At 37.6% G+C, this 14,894-nt stretch overlaps 1 protein-coding gene across 9 annotated transcripts in view; it reads right to left on the reverse strand.

The window, feature by feature from the left end:
- The window catches only part of CREM (cAMP responsive element modulator), a 36,217-nt gene that overhangs the window by 16,781 nt on the left and 4,542 nt on the right, over positions 1-14,894 (reverse strand). For 6 of the 9 annotated variants that reach the window (XM_007428017.4, XM_088150817.1, XM_088150815.1 and 3 more), the window contains 5 exons: positions 13,412-13,532; positions 10,757-10,903; positions 7,640-7,737; positions 7,379-7,521; positions 5,556-5,744 (listed from right to left, as the gene is read on the reverse strand). In XM_007428017.4, coding sequence (XP_007428079.1) covers positions 5,556-5,744; positions 7,379-7,521; positions 7,640-7,737; positions 10,757-10,903; positions 13,412-13,528 — 694 coding nt within the window. In that variant the 5' untranslated portion in view covers positions 13,529-13,532. Of the gene's footprint in view, positions 1-987; positions 1,210-1,906; positions 2,057-5,555; positions 5,745-7,378; positions 7,522-7,639; positions 7,738-10,756; positions 10,904-13,411; positions 13,533-14,894 lie in introns of those variants that run through there. The other 3 variants (XM_088150818.1, XM_007428018.4, XM_025166538.2) reach the window with 3 other exon arrangements.

Consider the following 14,894-nt stretch of genomic DNA (forward strand, 5'->3'; position numbering starts at 1 on the left):
TAGGCAGTTTACAGAAAAGATAAATATTAATTAAAAATACAATATAACAATTTAACAATTTATCCTAAATAATAGTAAGTATCTTCCAAGATAATTGATGGTAACTAAAAATTATTATGTTGTAATTCCTCAGATAAAAACTTATAATTAATCCTAGGAATTATTTTACATATTTCAATAATCCTGGGAATTTGATCTAAGGTACTATCATTCCACCAGTTTCAAGTATGAATTTCTCCATAATGTTTATTTAGGATGCTCATCAGGATCAAACTGAAAGTGGCATTCTATTAACTTCTGAACATGTTACAAATGTAATATGGATGGGCTTTTTATTCATGTCCTGTTTCCTCTTACTGTCTCCTATTCCTTTACTATCGTTTTGGTTGGCATAAAGAATTCTACTTTTGCACCCTTTAGGTGGGTCTACTTTACCCCAATAAAGGTATTATTTATTATGTTTTTTTTCCTCTGACATGCCTATCAAATTACAAAGTTTATGGCAGGTTTTTATTTTTGCAACATAAATGTCATCAGAAAAAAATATGAATTATTATTTAGATACCGCATGACATTTAAATTTATCAAGTAATGGAAAATATTAATACAGTAAAGACTCTATTCTACAAAAAGTGAAACTTCTGTATGAAAAAAGAAACAAGGAGTCTTGATTCACTTTAAAGCTCTCAAATTCATTAGGACATATCGTAGGCTATAGCCTACTTTATTAATATAGTTGAATTCATCCGTGGACTTTAGAGGAAAAAAGTCTATGCCATAATAAACACACTGCTTGTTTGTGCTACAAGACCAAGACACACACACACACACACACACACACAAAGAGAGCATATTGAAAGTTACCAAGCTTTGCATCATAGATGGGTTCTAAAAATCTGCCTGCAGAGCAGAACTAGACTGACTACATAATAGGAAGAAGAGTCCTGCTACATCCTTTTCCTTCTCCTCCCTAAGGCAGTACCTTACCAGAAGGATTATAAACTTTTCCCAAAAGTCTGCTGCACAGCTCCTAGTGCTTTGCTCATCCAAGCCCAAGATCTTTAAAAATAGCTGAGAGTGGTGGGATAAATAATATACAAAACACGCAAACCAGATTTACTTAGCTCAAGAGATCAGGAGTGCAGGCTACAGAATAACACTACAAAATGTGCCAGCAGTTCTAGCTGAAGCAGAAAGGAACTGACTAAATCACAGCATGACTTGCAGCTGACGTCAATGTAGATGTTGTTTGTGGAGTTTAAGTTTTCCAGCTCCGCCACTGAAACACGATTCCAGGAAATCTAGTGACGTCAGCCTTGTGAACTTGATTAGCTGTGGAATAGACCACTTTCAAATAGAGGGGGCATAAGATAACAAATGATCAGCCAAATATTTGCTAGAATCATCCACAAGTCCCTATTACTGCTCTTGCTGTCTGAAATGAATGCTAAAGGAGCAGCTGCAGGGCTGAACAAAGCACACGCTACCACTAGATTTCTAACAGAAGCTTAAAAAGTTATCTTTCATTCACTCCAAAGTTAAACAGAAAGCATTAAAAGAGATAGGTTGCTTGTTTTCATTGCTAAAGAAAAATATTTTATTCCACACTCAGCTCGCAAGAAAAAACAAAAATGCGTGACTTTTAAACAAACACCAATCAGTCCACCCTAAAATATGTCGCCCCCTAAAGAAACACTACAACAGTTTATCATGCACTATAAAAATACGAAGTAGCAAACAAGTGTTGCCAATCAGTAATGTTCTCACTCAGCTTTTTAACAAAAAGAGGAGGGCTGCGATGAACCTACTTGCACCTAGGCTGTCAAAAATCCCATCACAGCACACAGGATCGCAGCAGCCCAGCCTGAGTCCTGTCTTTTGGAAAGAAGCATACAGAATCACCTACCAGCTTCATCTCTGGTTACAGCCATGACCAGCAGCCTGTGCTCAAAGGCTTCACGTCTGCCACCAACTGAATACAAAATTTTCCAAACAAGCAAACATGTGCGGGATTACAAGCTTCAGGACTGACATCAGAATGACCTCACTAGCCTAACCCGTCATTAATGTGCTTTCTCACTGGAACAGCCCTTTGAAACAGGAACTGGGGGGAGGGGAGACTAATTTGCAAACAATTGCTTCGGCAGTTTCAGCTTTGCTCTCCCTTTCAATATATTAAAACTCCCACAAACCAAAAGAGTCAACTATAAATCAAGCATGGCAGATTTATTTGTAGCAAGGAGGGGAAACTGTGCAAACATTTTTCAAAACAAGTTAGTCTGGGAGCTGCACTTTAAACAATACTGGAATCCAACCCCAAAACACTTCAGGAACCCAGGATGAAAAAGCTTTGTGCCATACCTTAATTTTGTGACAGTGACGACAACAGTTACTACTTATTATTATCATTATCATCATCATCATCCACACTTTTCTTTAACATTGTATGGTAGCATATCCCAGGGTCTCCCTTAATTTCATTCCCATAATAACCCTATGAAGTACAGGTAGCCCTCAACTTACGACCATTCATTTAACAACCATTCAAAGTTACAACGGTGCTGGAAAAAGCAACTTACAACTGGTCCTCGCACTAACGATTGCCACAGCATCCCCATGGTCACGTGATCAAGATTTGGGTGCTTGGCAACCAGCATGTATTTATGACAGTTGCAGTGTCCCAGGTTCACATGATTGCCATTTGCAACCTTCCCAGGGGCTTCTGACAAGCAAAGTCAATGGGGGAAGCTGAATTCACTTAACAACCACAGTGATTCACTTAACAACCACAGCAAAAAAGGTCTTAACTCACTTAACAACTGGATCACTTAGCAACAGAAGTTCCAGTCCCAACTGCGGTCATAAGTTGAGGACTACCTGTAGTCTGGACTGAAAAAAAATCATCCAATAAGCTCTATGATTAATTAAAGGATTTCAACCAAGGTCTCCTGCACTATATAAGAACAGCAAAAAGAGCTTTCTGAAATCAGAACAAATGCAAGTCTAATCCAGCATCCTCAAGCAGATTCTTCTACAATATGAACACACTTATTTCTAAGAAACTGATATTCAGAGACATTCTTTTTTGGATCATGGAGTCATATGCATCTTGACTATTTGTCAATGATATCATATAAATTTAATAATAAAATAAATTGGAATGGAATGGAATGGAATGGAATGGAATGGAATGGAATGGAATGGAATGGAATAGAATAGAATAGAATAGAATAGAATAGAATAGAATAGAATAGAATAGAATAGAATAGAATAGAATAGAATAGAATAGAATAGAACCTTTCTAGCTAACTAACTTAAACACGTTGCAAAGAAAATTGCATCCACAGGGGAAAAATACCTCCAGACCTCCATAAAATAATTTCTGTATTACTAGATTTAAAAAAAAAATAGTTTAGTTTGCTCAAGGGTACTCATTCATCCCTGTAGAGAAAGGGCAGGCAAGATCCCCCTCTTCCCCCCTCCCCACTATCCCATATTCACTGACAGTCACATCTGAGTTTCAATTCTCATTCATTCATCTCAGACATGGAATCTATATTTGCACTAGGGACAGTTGCATGCCAGGGGTCAAATACAAAGTCAACTCCTCTCCCTTTTTGCCTGAGATTTTAAAAAATTGCCTTTTTTTTTTTAAAGTGAGAACTTAGAACCGGGACTAAAAGGACAAACAGCACTTTTCATCTTCCCAGCAGCCTCATACTTAACTAACTAGAATCCTCAGGAAGGAAATCAAGGAAGAACTGAGAGGGAAATCTGGTTCATAAAAAGCAGCTGTCTTTGAAAGGATAATAAAAACTGTTTAGATAGAGGTATTGTGTTAAGGTTACTGACTGTGGGTATTTAAGGCTAATTTATTGTCTTTGGAATCTAGCGCTTCTATACAAGCTCAGTCCTGTGTATTTTTGTGCAACTCAGAAATTCTTTATCTCAGAGTTGTTTCTAACTAGGAGAAACCAGCCTATCTTCTTGTCTGCCAGAACTTTATATTTTCCTTTCTACTGAAGTCTAAGAAGTTCTCTCATTTTTGCAGCTCTGTATTTTTATCTCCTCCACTATTGAACGTTTGCACACAACTACTTAAAGTTAAAAAGAAATTTTGGTATTTTTTCTTTTTCTTCAATAAAGTTTTTTCCTATTCATACCCTGTGAGATGAATCTATCTCCCAAAAGTAAGAGGACTGATTTTCCTAGTCCCACTCCTTACAGCCAGTAAAGTGCACAGACTGTGGAAAGCCTCTCTCTCTCTCCCATGCTGGGATTGGGACAGGTGGTAGCAGTAACTATCATGTCAGGAGGCATGACGGGGATATACAGATGCAGAGAGTTTCTAGGAGAGACTGGAAACCTTCAGCCTTTCACTCTATAGCAATGTTTCTCAACCTTGGCAACTTTAAGCTGGGTGGACCTCAATCCCCAGAATTCCCCAGCCAGCCTGGCTTCGGAATTCTGGGAATTGAAGTCCACCCAGCTTAAAGTTGCCAAGGTTGAGAAACAGTGCCCTATGGCTCAGCCCTGCTGTTAAACCAACCCGGCTATGCATCTAGTTTAATTCACTATTACATAAGCAAAAGATCCCAGCACTTCTACACAGATATACAGATAGAATTGTCTGAATCATAACAATAATTGTTCAATTTGTTTAGATTGTTCAATTTAAAAAAGAGGCCATTCCAGAATGGTTAAGAAATATAAACCCATTTACTGGGCTTGTGTGTAACAATTCACATAGAAACCTTATCCACCATTCACATAAGGTTTCTGTAACAATAATTAACTTTATCCTCCAAAGTATTCACACTAGCACTCAATCACAACTTTAGTGCTGTAACTAATAATGGATACTCTCCTAATGCTAAGCAGTTCACAAAAGATCTAAAGATCAATTATAGTAAAACGTTCAAGATTAGAAGTAGCCCATAAAATGTATGAAAGTGTTATACACTGATAACATATACCAGCAGGTATAATCAAGGTTGTTAGAAAACTTTATAAAAAATTAAGTGCTGGAGCACACATCTGCCTCATTTGTGTGCAATGTGTGAACTATTCTTAAAACACTGATGAACTTGAATTTCAAGTTACTATTTTTTCAATTTAACAAAAATCTGAAACATATCGCAAAAAGCCATGGGTTCATACAATACACTAAGCCAAAAATCAGTATATTTCATTATGAATGAAAAATGTGTGAAGTGCGTCATTATGAACATCAAGTCTCCTGCATTTAAACACTTTAAACTAGATCTTCTTCCCTTTAACGTGAAGGGCAGTAACCTGGACTGGAAGGGGAAAATGTGATTCAGAGGACATGTGGGTACATGCAGCCCTGTCAGAAAGAGAATAGATTTGAATCTAGGTTTTCCCGCTTCTAGACCAACTCTTTCATCACTACACCACCCTGGCATTCTTACCATTTGCAGGAGATTGTTTGCTGTAACCCATTTAAGAACTTCTTTAAACAGAGAAGCAAGTTATAGATCTTGAAAACAAATAGAATTATCTGTTTAAAAATAAATAAAAAATGAACAATTTACCTTGGACAACAACTTGACTCCCAGGTACAAAGAACTGTTGCGTGCCATCAGGTGTTTGAGCTGCATATTGCACAATTGTAGCACCAGGTTGAGGAGCTCCTGAATTTGTCATAGTTAATGTTTGTAATCCTTGAACACCATCAGATGCTGGATTAGAGATCTGGATTGCTCCACCTTGGGCTATAGCAACTTAAGCAAAAATAAACAGTATGTAAGACAGCAGCAGTGAAAGTGAAAACACCTTAATTCAGTTACTCCCAAAGAGTGTTTAACAGCAGTGTGATATGAATTACCAATGTGCTATAAGAAACTGGGTATAAAAGCACACAATTGGTCTCCAAAACTGTCTCAGAATGCCTATTATTTGGGGCAACAAAGCCCTGGCTGTTTCACCACTTTTTGCAATTACAGTTTATTTTAAATAAATTGAGTAGTGAATTTTCTTGTAAAAGGTATAACAGACACCAATTTAAATAGAAATTTTGAAAACCAGTAGTAAGAACTAGAGAAAGTTGTTCTTCCATATACACAGCAGCAGTACTCACTGGCAGGAAGGCAGAAGAGAGACTTATTTAGAGCCATCTTCCATACTGTTATATAAGATCCTCCTGACATTTAAAACAAATATTCTGGGGGAGGATAATTTCTCCCTTCTACCATACACATTTTCTGGTTTCAAGTCACAATTTCTTTTATTAATGTATGCTGTTTAAAAATATGTAGCAACTAGTAATTTTTCCTATGCAAAGTTGTATCATGATGTTATAATAGAAAATGCTGCATACCTGATTATAGGGGGACACTCTATATGTCATGCTATTAAACTGGAGTTCCTAGAATTCACAGCAGGAATTCACAGCCAGAAACATGCCAGTGGTATCTGGCTTGTTCCTTTCTGTGTACTGATATGAACAAGATGCAAGGTAAATTATAAGGTATGCTATATATTCTGTTAACAAACATAAATTATTGACCATACAGTGGCTGCAACATTGTTTATTGCCTCATCAGAAATCTTTCAACTATGTTCATATTTTGATGTAAAAGAAAGCTTTCAGCAATAGTCATGTAGAACTTTACAATGACTTTTAAATGTGTTTTCCAGTCAGTAACAAATTGGAGGACTGCTTATCCCAAAATTTAACAGTAAAAACTAGATTACTAGTTTTTCCATACATAAGCCCCAAAACAAAATCTACTGGGACCTATGTCTGTAGAAGACCCTGTATAATTTAAATGAAGGATACGCTTCATTTCAATAGGACTGGATGCAGAATTCAGCTGCAGTTTTTACAGCTTAGAGTAGATTATTATAGCCTACAGCAGTGCTTTTCAAACTTGGCAACTTTAAGATGTGTGGACTTCAACTCCCAGAATTCCCCAGCCAGCATGAATGAATTCTGGGAGTTGAAGTCCACACATCTTAAAGTTGCCAAGTTTGAAAAACACTGGCCTACTAATAAGTTACTGTAAAAGGCTGTCACAAAATATGTATTTATGGGAGACAATTATACAGACATCTTTATGTTCCTTAACCTCCAATCAATGGTTCTGAAACTAAGCGTATGAAGGAACATCAATAAAAGGTGAAGAAAACCATAGGAATAAATCAAGCAACATTTCTAGTTGGTTTATGAGATTATTAAAATAAATGATAACAAAGAAAGCTGCATCTTGGTTTCATGGCTTTAAAAGGCCAGTTTTCCTTGAATCTTCTTTCCTGCTATCACCTGTAGCTAATTTTACTGCTTTTGCAATTTGTTTTTTTCCTTTTAAGAACAACAGATCATTAAATAGGCAGTCTGATATTACAGAAGACATACTGTACTGCCCGGTGCTAGTCTGATAAAGGCTGGTTGGCACAGCCATGGCAGGGATTCCAGAGGGTGCTCCTTCTTCCTCTGGCTTTCCTTCTTCAATCTTAGCCACACCAGGTGCATCAGAAGAAAGCTCATTCAGAATTTTTCTGAGACAAATAAATAAATATTTAAAGAAATATATTTAGAGATGCTGACCGATGCCATGAAAAAGTGAATAATTTTAAATAAAAAGAAAAACTGATTTTACACTAAGATAGAGCTTACCGATATGAAGGTCTCCTTGAAAGTATCTCCCTCCGCTTCTGAGAATCTATTACCACCTCTGATTCTGTAGATTCATCTGTACTCGTAGCTGACACTACCTACGATTTTTAAAAAGGATCATCTTAGATATTAATCTTATGGCTCTTTATATGCAAACAAGAATTTAATAAGCTGCAATTCTAGAACGTTTTCTGCCTAAAACACTGTGTGATAGTCATTCTCACGGTATGGAATCCTGATTTCTATCATAAGATCTAATGTTAATAATCTATTTCATGGAATTTTATTTACTTATTTGATTTCTATCCCATTGCAATCCAAACAGTTTTTGATTACTGTAACAATACTTTGCAAGTTTAACAGGGCCTTAAAAAGTACCAGCAGAAGCAGCAGTTGTTACGAACATATGCAAAAATTGAATGTATGCTTGGCTTGTTTCAAATCTAATTTGCAGTTCTGTCCAAGCTGCTACTTCTCCACTCTTGCTGTGAGAGCAAGGAACCATTCCATCTATCCCATGTACTATATCAATTTTCCTTCACAAAAAAAAAATCAGGCTTCACTATGCAGTACTACTTGCTATGTGTGTTGTAGGAAACACATAAATAGTATGTACATTTCTTGCACAGGTGGAAATGAGGAAGATTAGGAGAGGCAACTAATCAGAAAAGAGTGCCCTGAAGGACAGAAATGGCAGTGGCAACCAAATATAATATAATGAGGGGGAGAAAGGAACAAAAGGGAACCAGTAGCAGAACAGTTTGCACAGAATGGAACTGGAAAGCAAAGCAAGAGAAAGGGAGACAAACACAGTCTGTAATGGCAGAAAGTTTTAGAAGTTAAAACTTGAAGTAGGTGAGTAACAGGCCTGGTTAATGCATAATACAAACACACACAAGAGTTTGGTTTTGGCTTAGGGTGGAAAACAAACCAATCCCAAGAAAGAAACCATTGTTATCAAACAACAATGGTACAATTCACAGTAACAAAGCCAATGAACAACCCACATTTTGACTATGTCAAAACCTGACTGTGGACTTCTAACCAGGACAGCAGAGTTATTAGTAGCTAGGCATGAAAGGACTACAGAAGTTACAAATTCAGAATTACATTAATTCCAGGATCCAGTGACAACTGCATAGAGAGTTTTAAAGAGGAGAAATTAAAAGAACCAACACAGAAGATAACAAATTCTGAAGATGTTACCTAGCCGGGTAATGAACCGTTTGCAAGAAAAGAACCAAGCTCAGAGAACCCCAAGGACACCACAGATAAAATTGTTCTTGTCCTATAATTTGTTAATTAAAACATTACTTTTCCTTATCATTCTCCTCTCTCTATAGATTCCTATCCATCCTTCCTGTCCTTCAAGTATTTCCCTTTCATTTTTGCAACTCTCATCCTGTTATATTCTATGTATACCCTAGCTTCTAAAGTCAGCACTCATAATTTAATTGGGATTTAACATTAGCAACAGTAGGTCTCGCTGGCTACATTCAAGAACGCGTATGAGATTTGGGGAAATGTTAGCACACCTGGTTCAAATGGCCTGTGGCATCAACATTCCATCAAGAAGGGGCCGAAGAACTATTTCATTGGCTTTACAGAGTTCAGTTCCAAATACCTCCTAACAACGATGCAACTTCTCCATTCACTCTGCTGAGAGACTAGCATTAAAGAATGCCTGTTTTCTCTGACCTGTTCCCTTTCAAGCTGGTGAATTATAAGAACTTTAGAGCTTTAAAAATGGTGCCTGGTTTATTTGTTTGCTTGGGGTTTTTGGCCCACTTCCCTCACTCTCCTTTTTAGCTTTCTAGTGTCATGTGCTTTAGATTGCAAGCCTTTGGACAAATATTGTCTTATTACAGTTCTCATGTAAGCTACTCTGAGAACTATTCAGAAAAAGAACTGGAGGAAATAAATAATACCACATCATTCAATAGGTTAATTAGTCCATCCAATAAATGCAGAAAACAAATTTGCAAACTATTGTTGTTGTTCAGTCGTTAAGTCGTGTCCGACTCTTCGTGACCCCATGAACCATATTGCGCCAGGCCTTCCTGTCCTTCACTGCCTCCCTGAGTTTGCTCAGTTTCATGCACATTGCTTCAGTGATGCTATCTAACCATCTCATCCTCTGCCGTCCTCTTCTCCTTTTGCCTTCAATCTTTCCCAGCATCAGGGTCTTCTCCAAAGAGATCTCTCTTCGCATGCAAACTATAGTGTATTTCTTTTTTCTTATGTCATGTTTAAATCCAGTCCATTAAGACAGTTCATACACATGAAGATATATTACTATGACATCATAAGTATATACTGAAAAATCCCATGAGAACTATACTACTCCATCAAATCAAACAAACTGAAAAATTACAGAAGCTTTGAAACATATGTCAGTAGACAAGTGGGTGAAGGACACTATGAAGTGGTAACATGTTGACTCCAAAAGTACTTACTACTATGTTTACTAACTATCCTTCAGATGCTGAGCACTTTTCCAGAACCACAAGAACTAGACATGTGTTTTATAAAGGAAGAAAATTTCTGAGAATCTGATCAATATCAATATGGAGAACACAATATTTTCTGTAGCTTGTACAATCACATATGGATTATCTTAAATATTAATAAAAGCTTGCCCATATGGAAAATTAGGAAAAAAAGATGGACGACATGAAATCTGGATATACACATTGACTTTAAATAAGGGAAATGCCTAATGCTCTGTTCTGATTTGAAGCAATCATATTTTTAAAAAGCAACCTGAAACTTATATCAATTAGGAGCATGCAAAATGCTTTGAGTAACACCATTCTAAGTTCAAAACAGTTGTTTTGATCATGCTAAAAATGTTTTGAAATAGATGTTTGAACCCTGAAATGGGGATGTTTTGAGCACAAAGCACTTCTTTGACTTAGAAACAGAAAGTTTTAAAGTCGAAGCATTTCAAATTAAAAATAAAAATTTGCACCCCCCGGTATTATGCTGGCAACAAGAGAAATAAGGACACTTGTCCCTTGGCATTAAATAGAAGATCTTCTGTTCACTGTTGTGTTGACACAAAAAATAAGCAGTCCATGAAACCAAGAGAAAGCTAATAAAGGAGGCACAACTAACCTGGACAGACTGCAACTGTGGTGACTGAATAACTGAAGGTTGGGTGGCTTGAATCACTCCCTGTACATGGACAGTTTGACCAGAAGGGAACTGCACTACAGTTACAGAGGGAGATCCTCTTCCAGTTGTTGATCCCGCTACAGAAACCTATTAAGATGAATGAATCATACCATGAAGACAGCATAAATATCTAGCTCTCAGTGTTTGTTATCCGACAAAGAAATCCCTAGGTGTCTCTTAAGCTCCACCTTTGATATAGGATGTTTTATAATATGAAAATATATTTAGGCTTATATTGGCAATTAAGGTGTCAAAGAGCAGGTGAAGTATCATTTGGGTGGTACTTCTGCTTTCCTATTCTGAGTGTTACTCATTAAACACTAACTCATAGATGTTGTTATAGTTTAAAAAGCAGCATGTTTCCTTCAATCAAAAGAAAATGCAGTCTTACATAAAATGTGATCAGGATATAATTTTGCCCAAGATGTGTTTTTGTAACACAGCTATACTGTATCCTTCTACAAATTAATGGTAGTGTTATTTGTTATTTTTCTGAGCTGAAACATTGCAAGATCCTATACCAATTTTAAGGAACAGAAGGTTGAGAACTAACAACTTGCCAAACAACAGTCACCAGCTCCTCAGTTTAATCTAGTCTGAAACAGGGATTCCCTATTCTAATATTCCCTTCAAGAAAATATGGGAATTATGATGATTGTTCCAAGCAATTCTTTATATTGGAATTGCATGACAATAATTATATCTGAAAAATGTTGTCACAGCATATGAAATGAAACAGTTCATCCTTGACTGCTCAATTCGTGGACTGCAGCAGCCCTTATTCATTTTTAACATCAGGCAAATATACCAGTACCTAAGAATGCCCCTTCCTTGTAATTTAATACACCATCATATTTAAAAGTTTAGAACACATCTCCAAGATGTGTACTTTTCTTTTATTTCCCTTTTTTTCTTCCATTTAGACTTAAAACATGTATTTTGAAGCTGCTCGAACTAAAATAAAAACAGTATCCAAAGGATACTGGTTGCCAATTATTTTCTGATTATTTAATGTTTAAAGTCCAAAATAACGTTGGGTCTGACTCTGTGGCTGCTTCAGAAGCTGTGCCCAGCTATGTGTTCATTGTCACTTCACTGCTGGGAAAAATGAAAAATCTGTTTTAACAATTGAAAAAGAAGCATGTGTGCAGGAGCTGACCTTTAAACATAGTAGGGGTACTTAACTGTGTGAGCTGATCAGGGAGAAGAAAATATATCCCTATGGGGGATTTCTCCAAGCAGGGTGCTATAACTGAGAAGACCCCTGCCTTTGTAATCACCTGCTTTACTGCAGAAAGCCTCCAAGGGTGGCCTAATGTCAGAGACATTGCTTCAGAAAACCTAACCCAGGCCTGTACAACATGCAGCTCACCAAGCAGCTTTGGGTGGCCCACTGGTGTTTTTTAAAGTCAATAAATTTTCTGCTGCCCTGAAAGACATGATGCCAAGCATGTCTAACATCTCCAGGCCTCAACATTGCTGCCAGCTCCAGCACTGCTGCCACTCCGCTAGACACCTAACAGCTGATTGGTGCAAATTATGCAGGCCTGCTCTAGCCCCAAGCTGATTAGGGCTTGATAAGATTCATTTCGTTGATAAGAATTTCAGCTTATAAAAATGACTAGTACCATTGGATTCAGTAAATATCCATTTGCACACTGGGCAAAATTGACTACCGGCAGTCCTTGACTTACGATAACAATTGGGACTGGAATTTCCGTAATCCCTGCTGTTGTTAACTGAATCCCAAAGTCATTAAGCAAGGCAACTTCCTGCCAGCTTCCCACAACTACAGTCAGTGGGGAAACCGGCAGGAAGTTGCAAGTCCCATGCCAGTAGGCAGGTAAGTGGCTGCTGCTGGATGGGAGAAGGAGTGAGGGGGTGCACAGCAGTGCGCAAGGAGCACCATGCAGGTTGGGGATGGTGCACGGCAGTGCACAAGAGGCTCTGCGCAGGTCAGGGATGATGTGTTGGGGTGTGCAGGAGTGCACGAGAGGCACCATACTGGTTGGGGAGAGAATGTGAGGGTGTGTGGTGGGCTGGGGAGGGTATGCGAGGTGCAACGTGGGTCAGGGAGGATGTGTGGGGGTGCAGTGTGGGCCGGGGAGGGTGCATGAGTAGCTGGCGTGGCACGAGCGCAGAGAGGCTGGGGAGGGTGCACAGGTGGGGGAGACTTATCCCAGTGACTTGCAACCTTCCCTGCCTGCTTCCCCATTGACTTTCTGGGGAAGCCGGTAGGGAAGGTTGAAAATGAGGATCATGTGATTGCAGGGGGGCTTGGCAACCAGTCGTAAGTGCAAATGGGTTGCCAGGTGCCCAGACTGAGATCACATGACATTGGTGGTGCTGGGATGGCTGTAACTCTGAGGACCAGTCATAACTACCATCCGTTCAGCACTGTCATAACTTTGACCAGTTGCTGAATGAATGGTTGTAAATTGAGAACTACCTGTATCAACGTGTAACTCAAAACCCAGAGCAACAATTCCAAGAGAAGTTTTTAGCAATACCAACCCAGGAATAATTTCATATTAATCTTCATAATATTATCAATGCATGATAGTCTTGAAAAATAAACAGAACAGTTCATATTACTTGAGCTATAGTGGAGATCTGATTTTGGCCAAGTGGAGACTGTATATTAGCAGAATCACTCTCTGCAACAGAATCTGTTGCATTGCCATCTTGTGATTCACCTGTTTCCATGGTCATCTGTCTAAAGGCAAGAAAGAGAGAGAGAGAGAGAAAGAGAGAGAGAGAATAGGTAAGATAGGAAACAGTCCCATAACCCTTTTACTTCTGCTCATTTCTGCTTTTTATTTCAAATTCTGTTACATTAAACATATCACAACATTATAAATGTGCAAGAGCATTGTGGTGCATTTCCCAGCAGATGAAAATGCAAGAGTCAATTATTTCCATGGGTGTGTCCACTCCATTATAGCTAACTTGCCTCAACATGTTAAATTGAACTATAACAACCATAAATTTCAATTAGCACTGTTGATCATGACAGCTGTGGATTATGGGAGTCTCGATCAAGCATTTAGACAGAGACGTATGGGAGTTGCATCTATCACATCTGGAGGTTAAAGAAAGCTGGCTCAAACTTTGCAGAAAACTGAGGCTTTATTTTTTCCCCCAGAAGAAACATTTTCCAGTTGCAACGTTATAACTGAGACAGAGATACTATTCTTAGAGATGCAGTGCAATTTCAGCACATTTTATTGTTGCTCATTGAAGCATCTTCCATTTTAGTTTATGAAATAATTGGTTTGTTTTTTGCTGAGCTATTAAATCCCCTCTTTTGCTAAGTATTAAAAATTTCTTGCAGATTTTATACTACACATTTTTAAAGGTTTTTCACACCCAAGCATTCAACAAGACAGGCATTTTTTTAAAAGTTGGTATAATTGCAGAATTGCTCTTAAATATTGCACATGTAAATCAGTTGCATTTAGAATATTGTTGCCTGTGAGATCCTGTTATTGCTTTTTACTGTATTCATTGTATTAATGAACTATTTATGTTATGTTAGAAACAAATACAGAACTTTGGTGGCAAACATTTATTTCTGCAAGGATACAGATTACACAGGGAGCATGAGCCAATACAGAAGGTTTGGCTGAGAAATGAGAGTGTTTTTTTTATATATATACATATACATATATAAACTATAAAATATTTTCAACCAAAGAGATATGGAACCAAAAATAAAAGTGTCATTATTTCTTGGAATCAGGTAGAACCAACTGTGCACTAGAAAGTTTTGGCTCTTGCATAACCATATCCATTATATATTCTTATTTCTGTTTACATCCTATACTTGGCTTATACTCTTGCAATGTTTTATATTCCTTTCAAAGGTGGTTATACTTTTACATTTCCTAAAATTATAGAAAAATCACATTTTCAGTCCAATTTTAGAAAATAGCTAAGGTCCTATAATGGCAAAAATCACTGCAGAATGCTATAGTTAGCCACCAGCTAAAGGATATTTGGGTAGTTAATACTTTCAACCAGATAGAGATAAATTTCATCCACAAAAAATTAAGTGTTATCACATGTTATGATTCTG

The sequence above is a fragment of the Python bivittatus genome, unplaced genomic scaffold, assembly GCF_059951505.1.
Source record: "Python bivittatus isolate LINGU-HERP-01145 unplaced genomic scaffold, Pbiv_v1 ctg000610_np1212, whole genome shotgun sequence".
NCBI classification, from domain to species: Eukaryota; Metazoa; Chordata; class Lepidosauria; order Squamata; family Pythonidae; genus Python; species Python bivittatus.